At 44.2% G+C, this 25,725-nt stretch overlaps 1 protein-coding gene across 2 annotated transcripts in view; it reads left to right on the forward strand.

Annotated features, from left to right (window-relative positions):
• Nucleotides 1-1,029: 1,029 nt before the first annotated feature.
• NPEPPS (aminopeptidase puromycin sensitive) overlaps nt 1,030-25,725 on the forward strand; it is a 105,394-nt gene continuing 80,698 nt past the window's right edge. The window contains exons 1-2 of one of the 2 annotated variants that reach the window (XM_084804732.1): nt 1,030-1,759; nt 24,625-24,709. In XM_084804732.1, coding sequence (XP_084660858.1) covers nt 1,136-1,759; nt 24,625-24,709 — 709 coding nt within the window. In that variant the 5' untranslated portion in view covers nt 1,030-1,135. The remainder of the gene's footprint in view (nt 1,760-24,624; nt 24,710-25,725) is intronic. The other variant, XM_084804731.1, reaches the window with a different exon arrangement.

The raw sequence follows: 25,725 nt of genomic DNA on the forward strand, positions 1-25,725 counted from the left end.
AAATGAAATAAAAAATGAAAAAGTGCAAAACGTGCAGAGAGCTTCGGCTATTGGTTGGGATAAAAATGAAATAAAAAATGAAAAAGTGCAAAACGTGCAGAGAGCTTCGGCTATTGGTTGGGATAAAAATGAAATAAATGAAATAAAAAATGAAAAAGTGCAAAACGTGCAGAGAGCTTCGGCTATTGGTTGGGATAAAAATGAAATAAATGAAATAAAAAATGAAAAAGTGCAAAACATGCAGAGAGCTTCCGCTATTGGTTGGGATAAAAATGAAATAAAAAATGAAATAAATGCAAAACGTGCAGAGAGCTTCGGCTATTGGTTGGGATAAAAATGAAATAAAAAATGAAATAAATGCAAAACGTGCAGAGAGCTTCGGCTATTGGTTGGGATAAAAATGAAATAAAAAATGAAAAAGTGCAAAACGTGCAGAGAGCTTCGGCTATTGGTTGGGATAAAAATGAAATAAAAAATGAAAAAGTGCAAAACGTGCAGAGAGCTTCGGCTATTGGATGGGATAAAAATGAAATAAAAAATGAAAAAGTGCAAAACGTGCAGAGGGCTTCGGCTACTGGGCGGGATAAAAACGAGGCAACTAAAAATGAAATTAAGGACGTGTCAAACGACAGCCGAAATCCAACCTCGCCCCTTTTCATGCCCAACGATGCTTCGCTCATTGCGGGGAATGCCTTTCCCCATGCTCAGGCTCCCGCTTGGTTTCTTCAGCCACCCCCGCGGCACGCTCGAGGAGACGCCGCGCTGCCGGCTGGAGGGCGCTCCTTCCCCCGCTCTGCGCCTCAGCTTTTTTGCTTCCGGACGATGCCCCTCAGGTTCCAGACCGGGGCGGGGGCGGGGGCGGGGGCGACCGCCTGGCCCGCGCGTGCCGCATCCCGCTCTCTCGTCTCGGCGGCAGGAGGCGGGGACCCGCCCCCAACCTAAACCCTCCCTTCCCTCAGAAAAGGAACGGCTTCCCCCCCCTTTTTAAATCCCAACGCGCCTGCGCGACCATGGCCACCCCTCCCCTCCAGTTTCGAGTTTGACGTCTTTGCCACGCGCGCTGGTCGTCTCGCGACTCCTCCGACTCCTCCTCATACAAGTCAAGCTAGGCACAGAGACAACCCTACCAAAGGAAATGGCCCGCGGACCTCTCCTTGCCCGCCTGATTTCAGCCCGCTTTTCGGCATCGCCGCCTTCTAATGCGCAGGCGCCGCCGCCGCGCGTGCGTCATCCCACGAGCGCCCTCCGCTGTTCGACTTTTCCCCTCGGCGGGGAGGCGCGCGAGACCGCGGGGAGGGGAGAGGAAGGGAGCGCGCATGCGCAGTGGGCGCCCTGCCATCCGTGGCCGTCTGTGGAGAGAGGGTGCAAGCAGCAGCAGCAGCACGAGCAGCAGGTCAGCGCGCGCTCGCGGCAGGCCCTCTTCCCTTCTCTCTCTCGGTTGGGGCAGGCGCGGCCGCCTCCGCCCCCTCCCATTTCCCGTCTCCGCCTTCTGTCAGCGGGGGGTCGCCGCCTCCCCCTCAGTGCGCGCGCGCGCTGGGCCTCCCCGATCGCCTCAGCCGCCGCCGCCGCCTCAACCACCTCCAGCAGCAGCGCCGCCGCCGCCGCCTCCTCCTCCCGTCTTGCTGCCGCCGCTGCGATGCCGGAGAAGCGGCCTTTCGAGCGGCTCCCGGCCGAGGTGCGCCCCATCAATTATGGGCTCTGCCTCAAGCCCGACCTGATCGACTTCACCTTCGAGGGGAAGCTCGAGGCCGCCGTGGAGGTAATTTGGGGCTGCGAGGGATGGGCAAGGAACTGGGTGGGGAGGTGTGTGTGTGGGGGGGATGGGTGCCTGTGTGTGTGTGCGTGCGTGGAGGGCTGGGTGGCTGGAGTTGGTGAGGGAAGGCACCTGGGAGAAAGAAGGGAGCAGGCCGAGGGGAAGGGTATGTGTGTGTTTGGGGGGGGGGCTGTGGGAAGGAGGAGGGGGCCAGGAAGATAGGGATCAGGGCGAGGAAAGGCCTAGAGGTGGGAGGCTAGGTGCGAGTGGGGAGTGGCTGGCGGCCCCCGGAGTGGGAGGACCAGAAGGGGGACGTGGTAAAGGGGTAGGGGGTTGGTACGGGTTGTACGCCGAGGGAGGGGTTAGGGCCGTGATGGATAAACTCGAGGTAAGTGGTGGGTGTGTGACTTGGAGAACAGGCGAGGGAGAGGGTGTGTGAGTAGGAAGAAAGAAGGGTTGGGTGGCTTGAGAGAATCTTAGGAGAGAAAAGGAGGGGCGGGGGGGGCTTGCCCTTAATAGGCTGGTGCTGGGAGGTCATCACTTTCAGTCAGAAGTGTTGGTGTTGGACAGTAATCTGAGATGGGTGGTGGCCACACAGCTCTTTAAAGATCTTGTGTTAGGTGTGGGCACTTTTAGGGGTGGATCTGTCTTAGTGGGGAAGAGATCCTGCCTCACAGAGAAGGAGCTCTTCTGGGATTGCGGAGAACTGATATATTCTAACTGTGGGATGTACATTTTCTAATAGGGAGAGGTTCCTCTAGGATAGTGTGTCTTAGGGAAAAGGACAGTTTCTCTGTGTTCTGAACTGAAAGAGTAGAGAAGTCTAATCTGTAGAGGGCGGAGACATTCTTATAGGATTGAATGGGGGGGAATTCTGATTGCTTTTTTATTTCTGAATGGGACTAAGAATCATCTGTAGGTTTGGGGAAGGTCTTTACTTAGGAAGGGAAAGTTACTTTTAGGATTTTGTGTGTCATCTTACCTCAGGCTTTGGGAGTTGAGATTGAAGTTATTTGGCTTGGGGGTAGTTCTTCTTGGATTCTAGACATGTGACACCACCTTAAAGAAGGTGACATTCAAGATAGAGGTATAAAATCTGTAGGGAATTGACTCCTAGGCTGGGGAACATGTGATTGTTTTCGACCAGTATTTTGCAGGAGAAAAAAGCCAAGTATGACTTTTCTTGGGATGGATTAGGGTCATAATGGAATAGATACCCCTAGTATGCCATCTAAAATTATCTCAATCTCTCAATATAAACAGTTGTCTAGTTTCTCCCTACTTCTGTTTTCCACCTACCAAGGAACCTGTGTATTTACCTAAGGATGGAAACAGTGTTTGAGTAACAGCTGAATTCTATATTTTCAAAAATGGCAGTTCAACCATTGTTTGCATCTTTCCCCCAGCAACTCTTGGGAGGGTCCTAGGAGCAACCTGAAACCATCTCTGTATCTGGTAGAGCTTAATTTGAATATCTGCAGCTTTGTCCCACTTTCCATCTTAGGACTGTAACTAAGTGCAGACTTCATGGCTTAACATCAGCCATCCCCCCCCCCCTTTGGGTTTGTTTTGTTATCATCTTGTCTGGTAAAGAGTTCTGGAGAACTCAAAAGTTTGCACAGTATTTTGTAGCTTTCGACTTGCCCTAATAAAGGTGTTGTGATATGGGTTTTGGAGATTTTCTTTTGGCTAACATGGCTACCTTCATGTTTTGATGGAATATGTGTATCTTTGGAAACCTTTTATTGTTCTCCTGTTAAGAGTGCTAAGTCTGAAGGAGACTCAGTGAGTGTCATATAGGCAATCATATGTGCAAAGCTATCTCTTTTGGTAAAAGATGGGGACTTTTGGCTCCTTCATGATTATGCTTTCTTCATGATTGTACTTTCTTATTAGGGAACTTTAATATGAGTATTAAAAACTCCCGTGAGGTGGCTCTTTGAGTGTTTCTTCACAAGGCATTGTGGGAGTGCCTTGCTCATTGGGAGGGCTTTTGTGTAGCGTAAGAGGTAGTGGAATTGAGTGTGTAACTTTTAGCTGTTTGCACCTGTAGTCTGTTTTAGAGTGTGGGGTCGTCTGTCTGTTAGGAGTGGAGGTGAGTAGATCTTCCTTTAGGAAAGTATTGCAGGAAGAGTTATTTCCTTTCCTCTTGGTATATACTCTCATGCCAAATTTACTTTCCCCAAGTATCCCTTAGGGATACTTTAAGTGATCGTTAATCCTTGCCTTACATACATGTAGTGTAAGACTCCTAATTTAAAGCTTAAAGTGGCTGAAGTGTGTATATATATTGCTGATATTGTTTTGGTTCTTGAAGGATGCAATCCTATGCATACTTAGATGGAAAAGGGCCTACAACTTGCAGCATTCCCCAGCCAGCCACACAGAGGTTTGCCCAATACATTTGGTCCCCCTCCCCCCCCCCATTGTGGAAACTCTGCTCTTGCTTTCCTCTGAGATAAGACTACTAGCAATTTCAGTCAGCTGAACAGTTACACCAAATTAAAATGCAGATGAGATGGCAGACATGTAATTGAACTCAGAGAATAGCCCTATATGTGGAAACGTGTAGGAAGTACAAAACTCTGACTCCTGAATGTAGAGGAAGCTTTCCTTGTGAAATTGGTGTGTAAAGAATGTAGGTCTTGCTGGTCATTTCTGAACTATTTCCTAATCTGGGATGACTCGAGTGAACGTGGTACATGTTAAGATACCAGGAAGAGTTTCAGACCTTTGAAACTCAACAAATTCTTTGTCATAAAGAGTTCTGAAACCCTGTCATTTAATAATGAATCCTTCATGAGTAATGCTGGTTAAGTTCCCTGGGGCATGGCTTGGTCAATAAGTGTATGCTAAACTAGTTCAGTCGTTAGTGTGGTTGTAGACTTATGGAGGATGGCATTGCGTGGTGAGAGTGCTTAGGATTTGTGAGAGCCTTGAAAGCAGCTGTTGCTAAATAAAGTGGGTTTAATGGGGAAGAAATAAAAGTTTTGTATCTGTTTTTCCTTAGTTAATTTTGTGCTATCTAACTATTGTGGTAAATCCAGATTTTTGTTCCATATGGTATATTTGCACTTAGTTTCTACTAGTCAGCCTTTAGATCCACATTTAGAAATGGAAAGCTCTGAAAACAATATAACCAGTACTGAAAAAGTGTCTGTTTTCTGTGGCTGAGTAATTTCTTAAGTTTCACCATTGAGAAGGAGCCCCAGTGACAAAGTGTCAAGGTAAAAGAGAAGCGAAGCACAATGAAGGTTAAGCACCCTGTGTGAGTTTAGCAACAGGGTAAAGAGGCCAGAGCAGTCAGCCCTTCCCTGCCCTCTTCTAGTAAAGAGAGCTTCAGCTATTGGGTGGTATAGAAATGAAATAAATAAAGGACTTAATTTTTTATGTAAACAAACCAAATAATCAAAAATAGGTATGAAGATAAAAAGCCAGCAGGGGTATGAGAATTATCCAGTTAATTGCACTGATTTTCACATGTATGACTGTTTGCTTGTGGGTATATGCTTGGTGAAATGAGCTCTGGGCTCTCAGGGAACACGTTTATTCCCTTGCAGCCAAGGTTGCTGACCTGGAGAAGGTGAGAGAAGCAGAGAGGTTTGTGGACAAGACCTTTAGGGATGTGATAGTGGTGTCCCAACCCCAGGGTGACAGCGTTTCTGCAGTCACGGAGAATGAGGGTCTTGGGAAATGAGGGTGTTACCCTGTAGAAGAGGGAGATAATCCCTTAAAAGGGAACCATTCTTTGGAGGATGAACAGATACTCTGTCATGCCTCTAGGTTGTGGAGGGCTTGACATAGAAGGAGATTTAATCATTAGAGTTGCAGACAGCTGGGTTTGTGATGAGCATGTAGGCTGCATGGTGGATTGCCTGCCTGGTGCAAATGTTGCAGATATCACACTTCAAATAGAGCAAGGATGAGCAACTGTGGGAGGTCTGGGAGCCATTTTCCCCCGCGGGCCGCACTCTGGGGGAAAAAAGGCAGTTCGTTGATGAAATTTGGCCACAAACCACTCGGTAGCACTGTGGAGTGCTTATTCGCAAACTTAAATAAACCATTTAAGCACTTCATAGTGTTCAATCTGCCGAATATTTTTTGAAGGAAAAAAAATATTTTTTGGCTGCTGAAGTTGAGGGCCACATGTGGCTTGTGGGCTGCATGTTGCCCACTCCTGGTCTGGATAGCCTGGTAGTTAGTGGTCCTGGTGCACGTCAGCACCAGTGATGTGGGGAAATGCACTCATGGGTCCTGGAAGCCAAATTTAGGTTGCTAGGTAGCAAAGCCAGGACCTCCACGCTAGCTTTTTCTGAAAATGCTACCTGTTCCATGTGCAGGGCCAGCTAGACAGGCGAAACTGAGGAGTCTCAGTGCATGGCTAAGACGGTGGTGTACCACGAGACAGGTTTAGATTTGTTAGGGATTGGGGAATGTTTTGGGACAAGCCAGGCCTGTACAAAAGGCACAGGCTCCACTTGAACCAGAGTGAAACCAGACTGCTGGTGCTTAACAAGAAAAAGGTGGCAAAGCAGCTTTTAAACTGAACCCAGGGGGAAAGCTGCTAAGAGCTGAGGAGTGACTGGTTCAAGTTGAATCATCCCTAGGGAATTAAGGTGAAAAAGACGGGTGGGGTGGAAATAGGCCATGAGCATATAGTAAAAACATGATAGCCAGTCAAAGAAGCTGAAGGGCCATAGGGGAAATACACATCCAGAGGGGGAAACCATGCATAAGTGTTTCTGTGCTAATGCTGGAAGCCTCCAAGCCAAGATGGGAGCATTGGAGTGCTTGGTTTTAAAGGAGAACATAGATATAGTGGGCATAACGGAAATGTTCTAGGGCATAGTCATTTAGGGATTGACAACTTTTACCTCTTTGTCGTGACCAAAGCACACATTTATTCAGCCTATGTGGGGATAATTAAAGTCGCCATTATTTTCTCCTTTGGATGTCTCCCTGATTTCGTTCTCTATCTCAGGATCGCCCTGAGCATTTTGGTCAGGGGGATGATAGCATGGCCCCAGTACTAAATTACATTTGGGGCCTGGCGTTGTCATCCACAATGATTCTGTGCAGGAGTCTGCCCCGCTTAAGATTTCCAGTTTGGAGCTTTACCCATCTATGTCCTCTTTCACATACAGAGTGACACCAGCCTCAGTACACTCTCAGGTGCTCAACTTGTAAATACCCGGATTTCAATGGGTCTGACTAAATATGATCCCAAGCCATTATATACTTTAAAATGTGGATTAAGCTCCATTATTCAGAGGAGAAGAGGCCCCCACAAAATAATGTCCAGGCAGTAATGTGGATTTAGCTCCATTATTCAGAGGAGAAGAGGCCCCCACAAAATAATGTCCAGGCAGTTCTCACAAATTATTTGGGATAGCAAAAATTATTGTTTTTCCCATAACTAGATTTGTGTCTCAGCAGGAGTAAATTTCACTTTGAAAAGTTTAGAGAGAGAATTTGGCTACATAAACTGTGATTAGAAAACAGTGAGGTGACCAGTTGAGTAAATACCATGGAGACAACTTACAGGGGAAAGGAATGCAAACTCCAGCAGAGAACAGCCTGTATGATTCCAAGTTAACTGACTGTGTGTGTGTGTGGGGGGGTGTATTGAAGGGGGATGGGTGGGAGGGAAGAGAGTGAGGCTATAAACAGGAGCCACCAGTGCAATTAAAAACACAGACACAAGATTTCTCAAGCAAATGTGGCATTCAGTACGTGTGGTGACACTTGCAAATGGTGGTTGTTAAATTAGGATGGAAAGTAGCCAAGATTGAACAAGGCATATTAATTATTTCCTAACCACCTTGCTGCAAAGGTTCTTTGGCCAACTATGCTAGCACTCTGCAACTGACTTTTAACATTTATAGCCGTGATTTCAAAATGTGCTGGAGTTTGTTTGTGACTGTTGATAACATGTTTAAAATGAATGTAATAAAATTAGCTTGTGTTATTCATGTCTGAGCTCCAATAAGACTGTTTCTAGCACATGTAAGGGCTAATATTGTTTGTCTCTAAAATGTTGTTGGGCAATTTGCTCTGAACTAATATAATATGTAAATGATTAGCATTATCTGAGCAGGTACCATTGCACAGTTGGAAATGCTGTGCACATTCTGAGATTATTGTTCTGAAGTATCTTGAGACAACCCTGCAGAAGTCTAAATCTTGTCTGTATGTTGATATATTTAGGTTGCAATTTTATACATACTTATCTGAGAGTAAGCCCCATTAAACTCAATAGGGCTTACTTTGAGTAGACAAGCCTAGGATTGCACTGTTAAACTACTTTCTAAGTCATCACTAAGAGTTGCCCATGTATTAAAATTTATCTTCAAAGTAATTTAGGGCGCAATCCTATTGGGATAGGCAGCTGCCTCCGAATTCAGAGGCAGCCACCTATCCAATGCAGGGCAGGAGTAGCGTGGAGGGGATTGTCCCCTCCATGCTTCAGCCGCCCTGCATTCATGGCTAGACAGCTGGAGCAGTGGTAGGCAGATGCCGGATGATGCATAGGAAATGTTGGAACGGCACTTCTGCCCTGGCCTGCCCCCCAGAATGCCCCGTTTTCGCTGCTTTGCGCTCTTCTTACGAGTATGGAGCGTGGGGCCGATCCGTGCTGCCTATGAGGCAATGCGGGAAGGGCTAGAAGTAAGTTTTCAGGGAACCGACCTATCCTATGACTGTCTAGCCACTGACTAGTGGCCATAGGATTGTGCCTTTAAACCACCTTATATGACAATCTGTACAAAGCATTAGTATGTTGTATGTTAGCGTGTTCTTCAGTTGGTTAGCAAGGTACTTGCAGCAGATAAGGTGGTCCAGGGTCTAGCAAGTTCCAGATTAACTCTGGGCTCACTGGGTGACCTTGAAGAAATTCTAGGAGGAAAATAGGAATAACAGATAGCCTGCTTCAAAGGATTATAAAGAAAATGAGTGAGGAAAGAAAAACGTTAAGATGCTGAATTTTGTTGTAGTCGGTGTACTTAATTTGACTTATTAGAAAGCAAGCTAAGGTGTGTGTGTGTGTATCAAAAAGAATCTGAAAATAACTATTGAATTTGTTTTGTTTTTTCAGTATGTGGTACAAATTTTAAAAAAACTTGACTTAGGGTGCAATCCTATGCATGTTTAGACAGGAAAAAAGTCCTACAATTCCTAGCATTCCCCAGCCAGTAGGACTTTCTACTGTCTAAACTGCATAGGATTGTTCCATTAATAACAATGCTGTGAATGTTTCAAGAATGATGACTAGGATACCCAGAGAGCCTGAGACAGCAGTAATTTTGAAGAAGCCCAGTATTGCTTTATGGCTGTGTATGTGTAGTCATACATGCATGGGCATCCACTCATAGGGGCAAGGGGGTGCAACTCCCCCCCCATTCCAGTCATGACACCATTGTGAGAGTAGCAACAGTGGCTGCTCAAGCTGCACCGACCCCATCTATCTTTCATTGTCCAGCCATATGGGCAAGGCTCAGGACAGGAGGTCAGTAAATTAAACACCAGAGCATGGGGTGCCCTCAAGTTTAACCAGCACTGCAGGAGTGTCTGCCTCGTAAGGCAAACAGATAGTAGCAGGTAGAAGCATGACCAGGGTCCTCCACACTGAAGCAGCCGCAGCATTCTGAGAGTAGCAGCAGCACCTCATGCTCCACATGCTTGCCCTATGGCTATCTCTAGTCTCCAGTTCCCTGCAATACTGGTAAGTGAGGCCCAGCCAGGGGAGGTCAGTAAATTAAACCTGGGATGGGGATTCCATCAAACTCAGTTGAGAGTAGCTGCAATGCAAGTGGTAGAATGTGGACCTGGAAGGGGCAGCAAGGCCAGTTTTCGGGCAAGCCCAACCAGGCAGCACGTGGCCTGTTAGGCCTTCAGTTTGGTACCTTGTGGGAGTGCCTGCCTCATAAAACATCCCTCGCTTAGTCACCAGATCTACCAGAAATAGTAGACCTGTTCTCTGATGCTATCAGGTTTTGTTTTGTTTTTAAATGTGTAACCATACACAAAATGTACAGTTCAAAGAAAAAATATGCAATTCCAAAAGAACATTGCTATAGGTCAGAATTCAAGCCATGCAAAAGTTGTAGTGTTTGCTGATGTAAAAAGTGGCTAACATGTTTTGATAACAATGTGAAAAGTAAAGTGAGCAGGCTCCTCTAGAACCCTAAAACCTGATCAAGCATACTCATTTTCCCTTCCACTACGAAAGTCACTCCACACAGACTCCGTTGCTACTCTCTAGAGTTACCTTCCTCAACCTGGTGCCCTCCAGATATTTTGGACTTCAACTCCAATCAGCCCCAGCCAGCATGGCCAATGGTCCAGAATGCTGGGGTTGCAGTCCAAAACATCTGGAGGGCACCAGGTTGAGGAAGACCATTTAGAATGTGTTCACAAGTGTTTCCAAGGTGAAGGATCTCATTCTAGGATGAGTCATGTGAAGTTCATAATGTTATGATAAGGGCAGTGATGCCATAAAATATACGATATGATATTCTTAAGACAGCTGTACTGTGTTGTGCATTTGGGTTGTTTTTCTCTTGTTCCTAGATGTGTTTTTTAATCCCTCACTTCAAATAAAGTTTTGTTGGAGTTCATGATTCTCCTTGAATATAACACTCTTCTCTGCATTAGTGCTGTTCAGGTCCCAGGACCTTCTACTACTCTGTGTAGGCTTCTAAATGTCATAGAATGTAATGCTAAGTAAGAAAGAACACACACAGGGAAAGTGCACAGGTGTGTTGTAGCAGTGCACTCTATGCGTGTGACTTATAACCACAAACTGCTGTGCAGCTTTGCCCCCCACTAGAAAAATTCCAGGGGACACCCATGCATACATGCTAAGACCTAAGACAAAATACTTTCTCATTTGGTGGTTAAAGGGAGCTAGTGTGGTGAACAATATGGGTAATGGACTTTGAGTGGGGAGACCTGGCTCCAAACCCTGACTGAGCTATGAAGTACTCTGCGTGACCTTGGGCCACTCATTATCTCGAAGGTCCTTGTGTATGCTGCCCTAAGCTCCTTGCAGGAAGTGTGGGATAGTACTACTGCTTCTAAGTTGCCACCTGAGTGAACCAGAGTTAACCAAATTTTGAAGGAAACATTTGCAACTCAGTCTTGAAAGTAATTTCTTCTACAATTTCACATGGTCAATGAACAGCCTTAAAACAACTGAAAATCCTAACATTGTTAACCACTTTAAGCACCGGATTAGCAAAAGGTCAACACTCACATCAGTGAGAGAGATTTGTAAGAGTTCTGCCACTTGCCCAATGGTGACAATTTCTGCACTTCAATCTCAGACGAGAAATGCTAAATGGTCCCTGTAATCTCGTTTTAAGTCATTAAATGTCCAAGCATGTGAGCTTTTTAATTGACCCTTTTGAATCTATTCCTCAGTGGCAACTTTCTTCTGTATTCATGCCAGCTCCAGAGAGCAGAAACCTCTTCGTGATCAGCAGTTAAGATACTTGATTTTTATTGACATTGTAGCAAGTCATGTGATTTCAAAGGCTAGTAAACAAATTACACTTTATTTGCAGCCTTTCATTTTGGCATAGCATTGTTTTCCTCTTTGATGAAACTTGGTGTATTTGGAATCTGCTTTGTTCACAAGGGAGAAGAAAAACCTACTATGCTGTGTTACTTCAAGTGTATTAAGTTGACACATGCAGCAGTGGTATCTTAAAGCAGTGGCTAAGCTTATGGATAGCTAGCAGATTAAATTACTTCCCTGTCTAAGTTACATGCTATAGCCAATGTGCTGCATTCTCCTTTTGTGACTTTTCCACCACAGAAAATCTAAACAGTTGGTGCACTGGTAAAGTTTATAGCAGCAGTATCATGACAGAAAGCTTCTTGGAAAGAACTCTCTACTTCAGTTGTTGGACAGCTTTTCATGAAAATATTGTAGGAAGACTGGTGCCCTGACAAGACTTCATATTGACTTTGGGTGCTTGGTACCTTAGTATCTTTGTATGAAGAACCATGAAAACACAAAACACACCATTCTGTTTATAAGGCTACAGAGAAGATTTTCATGTATGATATCCCAGTTTCTATGTTAAGAAATTCTCTGGCTCCATACTTTGACAAGTAGTCTCATTTGTTTCCTGGAAACTAAAATACTTATAGGCAGATTTGTAATTGCCGCTTGGGTTGAGGAGTTGATTGACTGGGTAGCTAGCAAAACTAGGGGAGAACCTAGTCTTGTTAAAAATGCAATTCAGAATGTTCCTGAGAAGATGGCATAGAGAAAGTTAAGATTTTTAAATACTTAAAAAAAACTTCTATGGGGATGAGGGATGTTTTATCTGGTACAGCTTATCAGTTTATATTTATAGTTTTTCATTGGCCTGAAGTTAAAGCCCATTATTAAATTGTTTACAAAAGGACTAAATAATTATCTTTGTGCATACATCTTGGAAATGGTTACCTGGCCACCCAGTTTGCATGTAATGACAACCTATGGGTTGTTTAAGCCATGGATTGTTGGAACCGAGCAGCAGCAAGCGAGAGCACTACCTCCCACGTGCTTGTTGCTTCCGCTTTCAATTAACAATCCAGAAATGCCCTGTTCCTGGGTTTTATCATTACATCTGAATCCAGAAACTCTGGGTTGTTTAGTGGTTAAACAACCCAGAATTAACCCAACAACAAACCATGGGTTGACTCTGGGTTGTTTAGAGATTAAACAACCCAGAGTTTCTGGGTTTGGATGTAACAGTAATACATGAATGGGGGTGTTTCTTGGGTTGTTAATTGAAACTGGAAGCAATGAGCATGCAGGAGACAGCTCAGTCGGTCCCACTAGATACCATTGCTGTTACATGCGAACCAGGTCTAAGTGGTTAAGAAAGCTGGAAGGATTATATACATCTGCTTATTTTGCAAGTTTGCTCTTTTCATTGTACTGAAGAAAGATTTGCATAGCATATATGCTTATTTTATTTTATTAAGTTTAGTTGTAGAAAATAGCTAGTTGTGCTGTGCTGAGACAAAATGGCTTACTGGCATGAGCTTTTATAAGCAAAAGATAAACTAAAAATTAATATACACTGGATATTTTTTTTAAAACAACACATGAATAATGGGCCTTCCTGCAGCCTGAAATGTTTGCGTATTAATAAAAGAATGTTGTTACACTTTCTTTTCAGAGTTTGTTCAGTATTCCTATAGTGTTAGCACAAATCACAGTCAGGTTTCCATAAACTCTTAAGAGTGGTGAGTACCCTTTCCCCTTTGGTGAGTACTCCTGCACTTTTCCCTTTGGTGGTGGGCACTCCTGTACTTTCTGCAAAAGCCCTGCTTGTAACAATGACCTCTCCTTTCCTCCTCAGAATGCTTGGGGGAAGGAAGGAGGGCTTCTTTCCCTTCACATTGGGCTTTTGGCAGAGGCAGTAGCAGTGAGTTGCTGCTGGCCCTTCCTGCAAAAGCCAATGGGAAGGTGGGACATGCCTTCCCCAATTTCTCTGTACGTCTCAGAGGGATGGGGAAGGAGAGATTGGTGGTAACCACAAATAATGATTTGGATAGTAAGCCAAGCCAAAATGTGTGGATTCCTGTCTGTGATACTGGTCATCTATATATAATATAAATGGAAGTGTTTGTCTGTCTGTTCTCGATAGGCTTGAAAACCCTACATCCAATAGTTATGAAACTTTCAGGATTTGTTGTACCTCTATCCAGGATAGTTTTAGGCATCCCATTAAGAAGGGGGCTAATGTAGAAGGAGCTGAAATTATAAGATAGATACAGCAGGGGGCAGGGGAAGGGAGCAAGTTGCCCAGGTAACAGAAGAAGAATGTTGGGAGTTGATGTGGTGAGAGGGGGAGAGAAGGAAGAGCGGAGAAGAAGGGAGTCATGGCTGACAAAGAGGGAAGCTCAAGACAGTCTTCAGGAGGAAGGAAAGGAAAGGTTCCTCTTGTGCAAGCACCAAGTCGTTACTGACCCCTAGAGGGACGCCATTTTTCCTCAGCATTTTCCTGGCAGACTGTATAGTGGGGTGGTTTGCCATTGCCTTCCCCAGTCCTAACTATCTTTCCCCCAGCAAGCTGGGTACTCATTTTACCGACCTCGGAAGGATGGAGGGCTGAGTCGACCTGAGCCGGCTACCCGAGACCCGGCTTCCGCTGTGATTGAACTCAGGTTGTGGGGAGAGTTTCGGTTGCATTACTGCTGCCTACCACTCTGCGCCACATGAGGCTCATCGTCTTCAGGAGACAAAGAAGAAAATGCATTAATTATAATTACTTTAAATGTGTCTGTGAGGTTGAAGCCTGCAGTACCATATTCAGTCACTACATGAGATTCAGTCACTACCAGCAGATAGTTTTGCAGTTCATACAGTTTGAAGCCCTGCCTGGAAGTAGTCTGAGGGAAAGAGTTATACGGCTGCCCCCTCCCCTCTTCTTCTGGGCACCCCCCCCCCAGGAATGAAATGGACAGACCTCTCCCTCAAAGGGCTATGTGGGTCACCATGGCAGGGGCTGTGCCTAGGGGCCTGGGCAGGCGTAATGTGTTCAACTCTGGCAGCTGCATAAGTTTGCTTAAAGTCTTCGCTGCATCAAGCTAAGGGCTGATCCAGCCCACGTGAAGCCAGATCCACATGCTAGCCAGCTATAAAAACCCAAAGTGTTTTGTGTTTGATAGAACCTTTGCATCTGCCTCCTTCCTAATGCCCATTTAAAAGCCCTAAGATTGGTTGAGAGCACCCTCCTCTGCTCCTACCAGCTGTGTGCCAGGTTCAGACATGAAAGGATCATGGAGTTCTGGGTAACTGCTCTGCATCTGGGGAATTTCCTTCCACTGGCGCTTTGCTATAGCTCTTGCCTTGAACATATTTTTGAAACAGTCCAAGACCTTTCTATCTGGACAAATATTTGGCTATGAATAAATATGTGTGAACTTGAGTTAGGGAGGGGGAAGGAGATGTTTAACTTCATAGCAATTTTATTGTGTTTATTTTTAGGTAATGTTATACCCTGAACTGATTTTCTGGTGATAAGGCAGATTGTTATGGAGGTGTCTTAGCTCAGCAGTAATCAGTGTTTTTAATATACTAGTGCCCAGGTCCATCCCTGTTCTCTCCAGTTAAAAAGGTAGCAAGGCTGTGAATTAGCTCTACCTGAGTCCTTTGAGAGCTGCTGCCTGTCACATAATACTGGGCTGGATCAAATTATCTGACCTTTGACACTGAAACGCTGTTGTAAGCCTATAGAACCAAAACATTTTTTTATAGTATGAAGCTTTGTGTTGGGAGTGCAGGAACTAGGTAGTATGGTGATGGCTCTTTCATGTTGAAAGCTGACCGTATGCTTATGAACAAATGTAAAGTTTTACCCTCTAAACTACAATAGCATAGGCTTCTGCTATGTACATATGCTATCAGGAAAAGTGGGAGGTGTCTTCTGTCTAAAAGGTCAGACAATGGAGGGACCTTTTAAGCCCCTTCTTTTACAGTGTCTTGGTTTTCTTATTCGTCTGAAGGACGTCCTCATGTACTTAGTAAAGTTTAACCTGTCTTTGTTGCTTTTTATAGCTTGCTTGTGTGATATCTGCCAGGTTTATGGATCATGCTGATTAGGCATTGATTTTGTGTTTCAGGTCATTGTTTTTAAGATGCTGAACATTTTTGACTGTACAATATATTTGTAGTCTCTCCAAATGTTGAAGGCCACAGATTTTCACATGCCAGAAAGTTATTTCCTTGGGCTAATTGAGGTTCTGCAAATTACAATAACTAGGGCAATGGCTGGGATCCAAAGAGCCACACAACTCATTGCATACACTTAAGGGAGCTTTGGACTGGACTCTCCCCCCACCCCACAAAAACACAAGCAAACAACAACCCTGCAGCCTCTTAGACTGCATATCAAATCAGTTTTGAAACTGGTCTGTCAAGTGCAGTTTGTGTTATGGCATGGGGACTTTACTGTTCAAAAAGTCAAAATCTCACTAGGCATACCCCCAAGTACTTGGGCCACCCTAAAGTAGTTCTTTGGATCCTGGCCAATACAACAGAGACTCCAATATTTCTGGCTAGTTATCTTGGAATTCCTGATATTCATGCCTAGCTCATCTACCCATTATCTCTAGATCTTTGCGGATTTGGCTCCCAAACCTCTAAATCCCTGATGTCAGCAATATTATAATTAGCTGAATTCAATCATGTGGTTAAACAAGTTTAAGAACAACTTTCGCGTAGGAGCTTACTTTGACAGGCTGTCAACCTGTCCTCTAAATGCTGAACCACATTATTTTCCTGCAAAGAATTAGCAGGAGTTCTGAGCAGTGGAGGGTGTTGTGTATTACTAGACTTACTGCTTGGCTACTGTGATCTACACTGGATTCAAATCAGTGAAAAAATGTGGTTGCCCGGATGAGGCTTAAGAATGACTATAGCTGCTGGCATTGACTCACAGATGTGATCTGGCAGCTCTTTCTGCTTTTATGTTCTTGGGTGGTAATCAGTTATTTTCATTTTGGGGGGAGAATAAATAACGTGGGTCACTGTCTAATATATTGGAAGGCTCCGCTGCCTGAAATTGACAGTGAAGTTCTGCTGCAGTGGATTGTAACAAAGTACAGAAGGGGTTGGCTATCCGTGTAACCATTCTCCCCCACAACCCAATCTTCACCTGCTTTCCTTAGACCTCTAAAGCAGGGGTAGGCAACATGGTGCCCACCGAGACACCCTACTGCTCCGATTTTTATTTAAAGTTATATTTATATTTTCTTACTGGAAGCTGGGATTGTTTCAAAGTGAAGTGGGAGCCTCTAGCTGCTGCCATCTTAATTTCCCAGTAATGCCTCTGGGCAGGTTACTTGTCTTTTGTGACTAGCCATGCCCACCCATGGCAGCCATTTTATGGTTGTGCCCAGGATAGTTTCTCGAATTTTGAAATGTGTTCATGGGTGCAAAAGGTTGCCCACCCCTGCTGTAAGAAAGCAGGATCTCTTTCAAAGTAATATAGTGCAAGAGAGGGAATACATGGAAGGGGATACCTTGGGCTGAGGTTCAGGCCTTTAAAGTCAAAACCAGCACTTTGAATTGGGTCTGGAAGGAAACTGGCAAGCAGTGCAGATGGTTTAGGATAGGTGTTATATATGATCTGTCTGGCTAGCCCTTTACCAGAAGCTTAGTCACTGTACTTTGGACCAGTTGTAGTTTAAAAGTTTAAAAGCTAAAAGTCAGCCCCATGCAGTACACCAGTCTAAAGGCTGCTACAGCATGTATCATGGTGGCTAGATTACTCAGTTTTCATCCACATTCCTGCTCACCCTGTGAGCAGAGGCGAAACTACCCTCTCCAGCTCTCTCCATCTGGTGTATAAATACTGGCCCAGATCCAGATAACTGTAAGAATAACAGAAAGCTGTGTACCCGCTACTGCACCTGTGGATAAACAATGCTTCATGCACACATTTGGGTGCATAGGGACCCAATGGAGTCAGGCATTGGGATTAGATATGCATTAATTTCTTTTGATGTCACTTTTCATCCCTTACACAGGACGTGCATTTAGTATAGCTGATGGACCTTCAATAACTGTTTCTATGCACAGAAGTCTGCCCTCAAACTATATCTAAAGTAATAATGGAATATAGAACATGAAATATAATGTAATGTAATTAAAGACTACTTGATAAATTGATACAAAGCACATAAAGGATAATGGCAATATTATGTAATGTTTTTAAATTTTGAAATTAAAGACAGTAGGAAAATCCACACATAATATGCTTCTATATGGTACTAATAAGGTCAGTAAAGGATTAAAATTCCTTTCGTTGAATAAAATACAGACTCCATTTGACCACAGCTGGTCAATGCTGCTCAAAAGATAATGAGCTTCTGTTAATAACTTAAGGCATGCAGACTTCCCATTCTATGAAAAGCATTTCCACCTATGCAAGGGGATTCTGTATTGTGTGTGCACTGTGTTAATGGGAGAGCTTTGGTCTTGTGTATTTTTTCTTTGAAACAGTGGAGGCTAAAAATTACCTCTTTAAAATGCTGATATTCTCTGCAGCTGTGCAAGTTATCAAACATTGTATCCATAGCCATAATGAAGTATGGTGTCAGTATTTCCAGTTCTTATTGTTATTTTCAAGGTGGTGTTGTAAGGAAGCTGGAAATTAATGTTTTTAATAATGAAGATACAGTTTCTGTTGCAATTACATCTTTTTTATAATTCTCATTTAAATATTCATTTTTGTATGAGCTGCTTTCTAGAAAACAAATTTTCCTGCTATGTAAGAGGCTTTCAAAAATTAATCAAGCTCTTAATATGCTTCCCTACAAATTATTAAATGTCTGCATTTTCATTTGGCCTGCAGTACAAAATGTCATATGTTAAACTGTGTTTGAATGCTCACTTTACATTTTCTCAGAAACACAAGTTTAATCCTAAGCATGTCATGTGACTGGAGCCTCACTGAAATCAATTGACTCCACTACAGAGAGTGCATCTTCACAAGCACACATTGACTGGATTTGCACGACATGCTAACCTATCACGGGTGACTGCCCATGATGGGTTAGCATGTCATGCAAACCCAAACCATTCATATCAGGGTAGGTTGTTTTTCCCAAACCTTCATAACCAGCAGTCTGCAGTAGGGGTTGCTTTACCCATGATGGGTTGCGTAGGAAAAGGGCATCGGGCAGTCAGTTGCTTGCCAAACCCCTGCTGCTCTTGCTGAGCAGGGTCGTGATCGCCATTTCTGATTGTGGCCAAGCCGCTGCCCCCTTTCCAGTGACAGCCCCTCCAGTGGTGTCCATTTGGCACCTTGGAGGAGCTGTCACGCCCACCTCCAGGCTTTGCCCCCACTGACCTCCCTTCCCAGCTCCAGTTGCAGTCAGAGCCCTTTAAAAAATTTTTCCTGGCCCCATTTTTGCCCTTGGGGCAACAGAGTCCATGGTGGGGGATTGCATTCTTCCCATGTGCTGATTTTCCCATGGGGGTACTTTTAAATTCCTATAGTTTTGCATTGGATTTTTAAAGTACCCTATAGTGAAAATCGGCGGTGGGGGGAATCCAACCCCCTGCCATGGACCCTTGGGACAATAGAATCTGTTATGAGGGGTTTGAATTACCCCCCTCCGCTGACGATTTTTGGCACATAGGCAACCCTATGGAGATTGGCTCCATAGAGTTGCATTGGATTTTAAAAGTGCTCCAGTGCTGCAAATTGGTGGCAGGGGGAGAATCCATGGGGAGAATCCACCTCATTGCCATGGATTTTGTTGCCCCAAGGGTCTGTGGCGGGGGGTTGGATTCCCCCCCGGCCGATCTTCACCATGGGGTACTTTTAAAATCCAGTGCAAGCCTATAGGACCTTTGGGGCAATGAAGTCCATGGTGGGCGGTGGGGTGGAATTTGTCCCCCCAATTCCCCCCCCGATTGCTAAAGTAGCCTTCAAAATGCAAGTTGCTAAAGCGATCTTTCCCCAAAACTGGGGATATGTGTCTACTTTTACATGAAGGAGCATGGAGACGGGAGTGAGAGGGGTGCCAATTGGGGGACCACCCCAAAGTTCTAGTCCACCCATAAAAACATGGGGATCCCTTAGGTAAATGGGTAATTTTAAACTTTTTTTCCCCCACCCTGCGGGAAAATTTAAGATTACCCACTTACCTGAGGGATTCCCATTTCTTTATGGGTGGACTAGCCTTTTAAGGGATCTCCCAATCCACTCTCCCTGCTCCTTCCCATGAAAGTAGACTTATGTCCCCATTTTCCCCTAAAGATTGCTCTTGCCATCTTGGTTTTGAGAGCTGTAAGAAAACCCAATGCAACTTGAGTGATCTTGATGGGGAAGAGGAATGGCGATACAGGCTGTTCTTGCCTGTACCCCTGTATGTTTGCCAACTGCAACATACAGGAGTGCAGGAGGGGCAAGGTGCTATCCTTAGGTTTCCCACTGTCGTACATGTGTGCATCTGTGGAAAACCGACGACTTTTTAAAAATCATTTGTGCACGTTCCTCGGGCATGGGGAAGCGTGAAAATTTTTTCACAGTCCCGTTCTTGCACAAAAACGGGCCCAGGAAAATTTTTAAAAAGTGCTCTGACTGTGATCAGCACCACGATTGGAGCTGGGAAGGGGGACTTGGCAGCAGACAAGACGTGTCTGTCGCCAAGCCCCATGGGATGCCAGGTGATGGTCTGATGGGGAGGGAGAGAGGACAAGGAGGCAAAGAAGCAATGCACTATGGGTTGTTTGTGCGATCATCTGGCAGGCATGCTAACCATGCAGGGTGTTGTTCACAAAACAGCCCACACCATGTGGCTGGTCACCCATCTTAGGCTAGTGTGTTGTGTGAACATGCCCATTTTGTATAATCTGCCGGTGTGTATATAATTAGTTACTGCCTTGTTTGTGGGTCTTTGGGGCTAAACATTTAATGTTTAACCATTAACCAACTTGATTCCTATAAATGTTTTCTGACACTTACACAGTCCAAGCTTGGATGATCACAAGGGGAAAAGAAGCCATCGTGGCTTTCCCCCTGCCCCCCGCCATGTGCCTGTATTTACATAATGACCCACGCTGCTGCACAGGTCGGCATGTTGTGCGAACCTGATGTGTGGTGTGGTGGGGGTGGCTTTGTACCCACCCTACAACCCACGATGTGCGGTAGGGATTGTAGAGTGAGTACGGAGCCACCCCTGCCACGCTGCATGCTGAGTTCACACAACCTGCCAACCTGTGCTGCAGCGTTGGTCCTTAAGTAACCAAGGGGCATGCGTGGAGGCAGGGCAGAAGCCACAATGGCTTCTTCTTTTCCCCCTGCGATGGTCCAAACACCCCCTCTCTTTTGTATGTCTGCCATGTATGTTTGTAAGAATCTTAAATGAAAGCATTATCTAAGTGGTAGTAACATTACCTTAAACACACACACACCCTCTTTTGTATCGCACATTTACAGGTATGGATAGTGTTTGTAATGTGTCTACAAGGGTGCTTGGGGATAGTGATGTTGGTTTTCCAGAAAATTTTGAATTGAGAACCAGTGTGGTGTAGTGGTTACAGTGTTGGTTTGGGACTCAGGAGATCTGAGTTCTAGTCCCCACTCTGCTATGAAGCTCACTGGGTGACTTTGGGCCAGTCGCTACTGTCAGTCTAGCCTACCTCACAGGGTTGTTGTGAGGATAAAATGGAAAGGAGGAAGATTATGTACCCTCCCTTGGGCTTGTTGGAAGAAAGACAGGATATGAATGTAATAAATAAATAAATAAAAATAAATGAAATAAAAATTCCAGTTTGAATAGGAAAAAAAATTCAATGCCAATTATGCTAATTTGCATAGGGTAATTTTCAGTTTGGTCTACAGATTGATCTAATTTTGCATGTTTACTTTAGTTGTATTTAGTAAATAAAGCTAAAAAAGTATCCCATGTTACGTTAATGTTTTGTCTCAATATACCACAAATATTTGACCTGAACTAATTGAGGAAATAATTAAATCACACTTAATGTGATGTAAATGGTATATTACAGAGATTTTTTTATTGAAGTTCTTGTAAAAATGTAAAGACAGTACATGTACTTTCCTTTGCTTAAATTAAGAAAAAAACAAAAGTAATGAAAACATTTGATATGCTAATTCAGACTTCCCCAACCTGGTGCCCTTCAGATGTGTTGCACTACAACCCTCATCATCCCCCAGTTAGCATGACTATAACTGTGCATGATATGCTGACAACCATTCAACTATTTCAGTGGAGTTCAACTCTGTTCCACTAAGATTGTTGGGGCACCTTCACTTGCACTGCCACTACTTAATAGTTCAATTTCACTCTGAGACATATATGTGTTTTAGTGACATGTGTCCTCTCAGTTACTTGCTTGGAACCATCACCTGTAAAACATTAATTACAACTTTGAAACTGCGAACCTTGCCTAATATTGTATTTGTAATTAGCATCCAGTTGTTACGGATGAACTTATGAAATGGAAAGCTTTCTGCAGGAAAATAAATCACTGGAAAATTTTCCACCCTACATCACTGCTTGGGGATCTTAAAGTATGCCTTTTAAAAGTAAATGTAACACCGTTCCCGGTGAGTGGGATTTCGATGAACAGTTTTTTCTCTCTGTGCATTGGAATACCTTGGTAATGAAGTGGAACTAGTTTGCTAAAAGAGCCTAATCTGCAATGGACATTGTAGAAGTGCTTGTTGGACAGGCTGTGAAAATCTATCTTAGTCTTCTCCAACCCAGTGTCCTCCAGGTGTTTTGGACTACAACTCCCAGCATTGCTGACCATTGGCCATGCTGGCTGGGGCTGCTGGAAATTGTAGCTCACAACATCTGGAGGGCCTCAGGTGTAGGGATTAGGCCCAGCACCTCTACAGATACACCCCAAGAGGACATGGGAATTGATTCTCAGTCAGAAGGGGATGTGGAAGGAGGTCTCAAGGTTGCAGGAGTGGGCCCTGGTGAGAATAGCAGTGACAGAGAGGGTGAAGCCCAGCTGTAGTTTAATCAACTGGATGACAGCCAGGCTGGACCTCTCCTAAACCCATGGGAACTCAAGCTTCTAACAAAGAGGAGGAGGGGGTGAGAATAAGAGGCCCAAGGGTTAGATGTCACATGAAAGGGGAGGAGCAACACAGGGTCATGAGGCACTCTAAGAGCAAGGAAGGTGACCCTGTGGAAAGACCCACCTTGAGGGCGGGACTTGGTAGGCCATTCAGTCTGAGAAGGGGGGTCCGTAGTAGCCAGCAGCCGTTTAGTAGCATCTCTCATTCATTCACCCAGCTAGTTATCTGAAGTCTACTGTCCTATGCAAAACCTGGTAGGAAAGTTTGTTTTCAATTGCTGCATAAGGATACTGTCTGTAGCCTGAAGCAAGGCCTGTTTGTTTGAAGTTTGCATAATAAAAGTAATTGACTGGAAACGCAGCTTGACTACAAAGGAAGGCAGGGGCAGGGTACATGACACCAGGTTGAGGAAGGCTGATCTAGCTTGTCTGACAAGGACTGGTTGTGGAACCAGTGGAACACTTCATGTGTTGGACCTATTCACATGAGTTAATTTCAGTTGATTCTCAATGCATGGTAAAGGCATGAATAAATCACAGTGTTTTGGGGGTTGGGTAGGAGGGAGTGGTAGTCTGAATACACCTTTTGTATTTTAATACATTTGTATCATTTTGGAGATTGTAGCTTTTTAACTGTGGTGCACAGAGAACTGAAATAGTGTTCCAGATACCTAGGCACTGGAATCACCTGTTTGAAGGAGCCAGTCCCAAATTCTTAGTCACCTGAGCAAGTGGGCTAGAAGCATGCGTAGGGACTTGGTTGAAAAAAGATTCATATTCCTAGAAACTAGCAATTTTATGTAGAGGTCCAGGATGTGGGGAGCTGAAAAAATGTTTTAGATTTTTTAGCATTCACTTTGACTTGCTAGGCATCTGTGTGATCACAGTTTAGGAGTTCTCCAGCCCTAGCTGAGACGTTGGTGCTGGGTACCATACTTTTTCCAGATCTCAGTTGACAATCCCACTATTCAATGCAACCCTTCTTTTAGGCCAACAGCCATATGATGTGGGTGTGAGAAATCGCTGAAAATATCCTGGATTCTCATATGAAGATATGTGGCTAATGTGAAAGAAGTTGCAGTGAGAAATAAGTTTATTTCCATTTGAATAAGACTGACAGTGCTATTTTTTCCTGCTTTCATGCATTGTCACTTGAGAATGCTGAGCAGCTGCTTAAATTTCACACTTGGAGTTGTGCAAATTAGCAATGTAAGGGATGTACTGTGAGTTGACCACTGGCTTTGGCATCCATAATGTTCCCGAAAATTAGTTGTAGTATTTGAATTTCCTGTTTGTTCCTACCTGCTGAGTCAGTTATTCACATAGGTGGTGCAGAAGACCAAGGTGACTCCACTGTGCAGAGTCTCTTGTATCTGCTCTCCACGCTTCCTCCTTTTCCATTCCTTCTCCCTCTCCTTTCCACTTCCCAGAAATGTCACCTACTGGTTTCACTGGCATGTGGTGGGACTGTTTGCATCTCCCCCCCAAAAAACACACGTATGCGCGTGTGCACGCGCACACACACACACACACATTATGTACATGTGCATGATTAGTGTAAGGATTCATAGAGGCCTGGACCAAGGCACCAGTAGTCAGTGTGAGAAACAGGCTTGGGCAGGGCAGGAAGTGGACCAACCTGCCTTGAAACTTTAGTAACACTGTAGTAGAGTGTTAGATACTCAGTTAAGGAAATTGTTGGTCCTTGCCTCTTTTATTGCAGCCTGCCCAGGTGTAAGTGCTAAATTGAATATGCAGCATTTCTTTTTCTTTTAGGGTGCAGCTTTTGTTGCTGATCTTGGCCGCCATCGTATGATATTTCTCCATATGTGATGCCATCGCATCTCACTACATGAGTGGGTCTTGATATTAAAAGTGTACAGACTCTGGAGTTAAGAGCAACTGAAATCTTGCTTGTCTGCAAGCAGTGGCCATGCTCGTTGGAGATTATGGGACTTGTAGTCTGGAGGGCATCTGGTTGTTGGGGAAGGCTGTATTATAAGATGACATGGAAGTGGGTCTGATAAGCTCAGTGAGGGGGAACTGTTACTTGTCTTGGGCAAGCTGCTTACTCTGAGGTTGTAGTACTTGTTATAAAGGTATAACTATAATGTCTTTCCTATGTTTATTACATGAAAATGCTGAATGGAAGAATATTGGTCTTGGATTTTTTATTTGCACTGAAGTTCAGAACTGAACTTAGAAATTCAGTTAGTTTTCTGGTATGTTGAATTATTTTTTACATGGTTTGCATCACACTCAATATTAAATGTAATAAAGGTGAATCTGTCTCTTGCAGGTGAAGCAGGCGACCAACCAGATTGTGATGAATTGTGCTGACATTGACATTATTACAGCTTCCTATGCACCAGAGGGAGATGAAGGTAAGAGGAAATCTGGATGCAGCTTCCGTATGTTCAGTCACCGGATGTAATATTGATCAAATAATAAACTTAGTTTGCAGTAAGCATTTCCTGGCTCCTTTGACATAAGATAGCCTGTCTCTACAACATTTTGAATGATGTCTAAAATTTGCTGCGTGTATATGATAAAGATATATATATATATATATATATATATTTACAAAAGTAGGAAGGTTATAAGATTAGCTGGCATAAAATTTGAGATTTCATAAGAAGGGAACATGGGTTATGCCAGTTCTTCAAGAAGAGCAGATATTTGGATAAGGAGGCAGTGTTGTAGCAGCCAACACTATTACCTTAATATTTTGGACTGCCAAATACTTTGTACCAGGCATACAGGATTACTGAAAGTTTGGCAGACTATCACACATGACTGGTAGGCTACATTGCTTTGGTGGGTCATAATCTGCAGGCCTGCCTTAGATGAAAGCACATTTAACATGCCTTAGAGATGACTTCTTGCTCAGACTGCCAGTTCCTTCCTGACCCCAAATTTGGTAGTTTGGTAGTACATCTTCCCCTAGCAGATGTACCATGGGGTTACTGGAATGAATAATCTGAAATAGTTTTGCTCTTTGGACAGCTTTATGTGGTGCTCTGTTTGTGGCACATTGGCTTGGATTGCATTGGTTGTGTGTGGTGGTAGTGGTGACAGCAGATGGGTGGGTGGTCTGCCTTGCAGTAGCAGGTTGGAGTAGATCAGGGGTGTCAAATATCAAGCCTGCAGGCCAAATCTATCTTGCCTGTGGTCACAGTCTGGTGCTCCTGAGTTCTCCAGAGGGCCATGCCTTCCCCTGGCACCACCCCTTTCTCCCAACTGCTAGTTTTTTGGCAGCTTCCTGGCTTTTACAGTTTTTTTTCAATAGATAATCAGTTGTTCTCTTTCAGCTGGTCCTCTGCCATTTATGCAGTATTGTGTAATGGGAGGAACTTCTTCTCTGTCAAGACATTTAGCACCATTATTAGTAATATTTTTG

This window comes from Heloderma suspectum, chromosome 6 (genome assembly GCF_057233095.1).
Source record: "Heloderma suspectum isolate Gila_16-S chromosome 6, 16-S_ref, whole genome shotgun sequence".
Taxonomy (NCBI): domain Eukaryota; kingdom Metazoa; phylum Chordata; class Lepidosauria; order Squamata; family Helodermatidae; genus Heloderma; species Heloderma suspectum.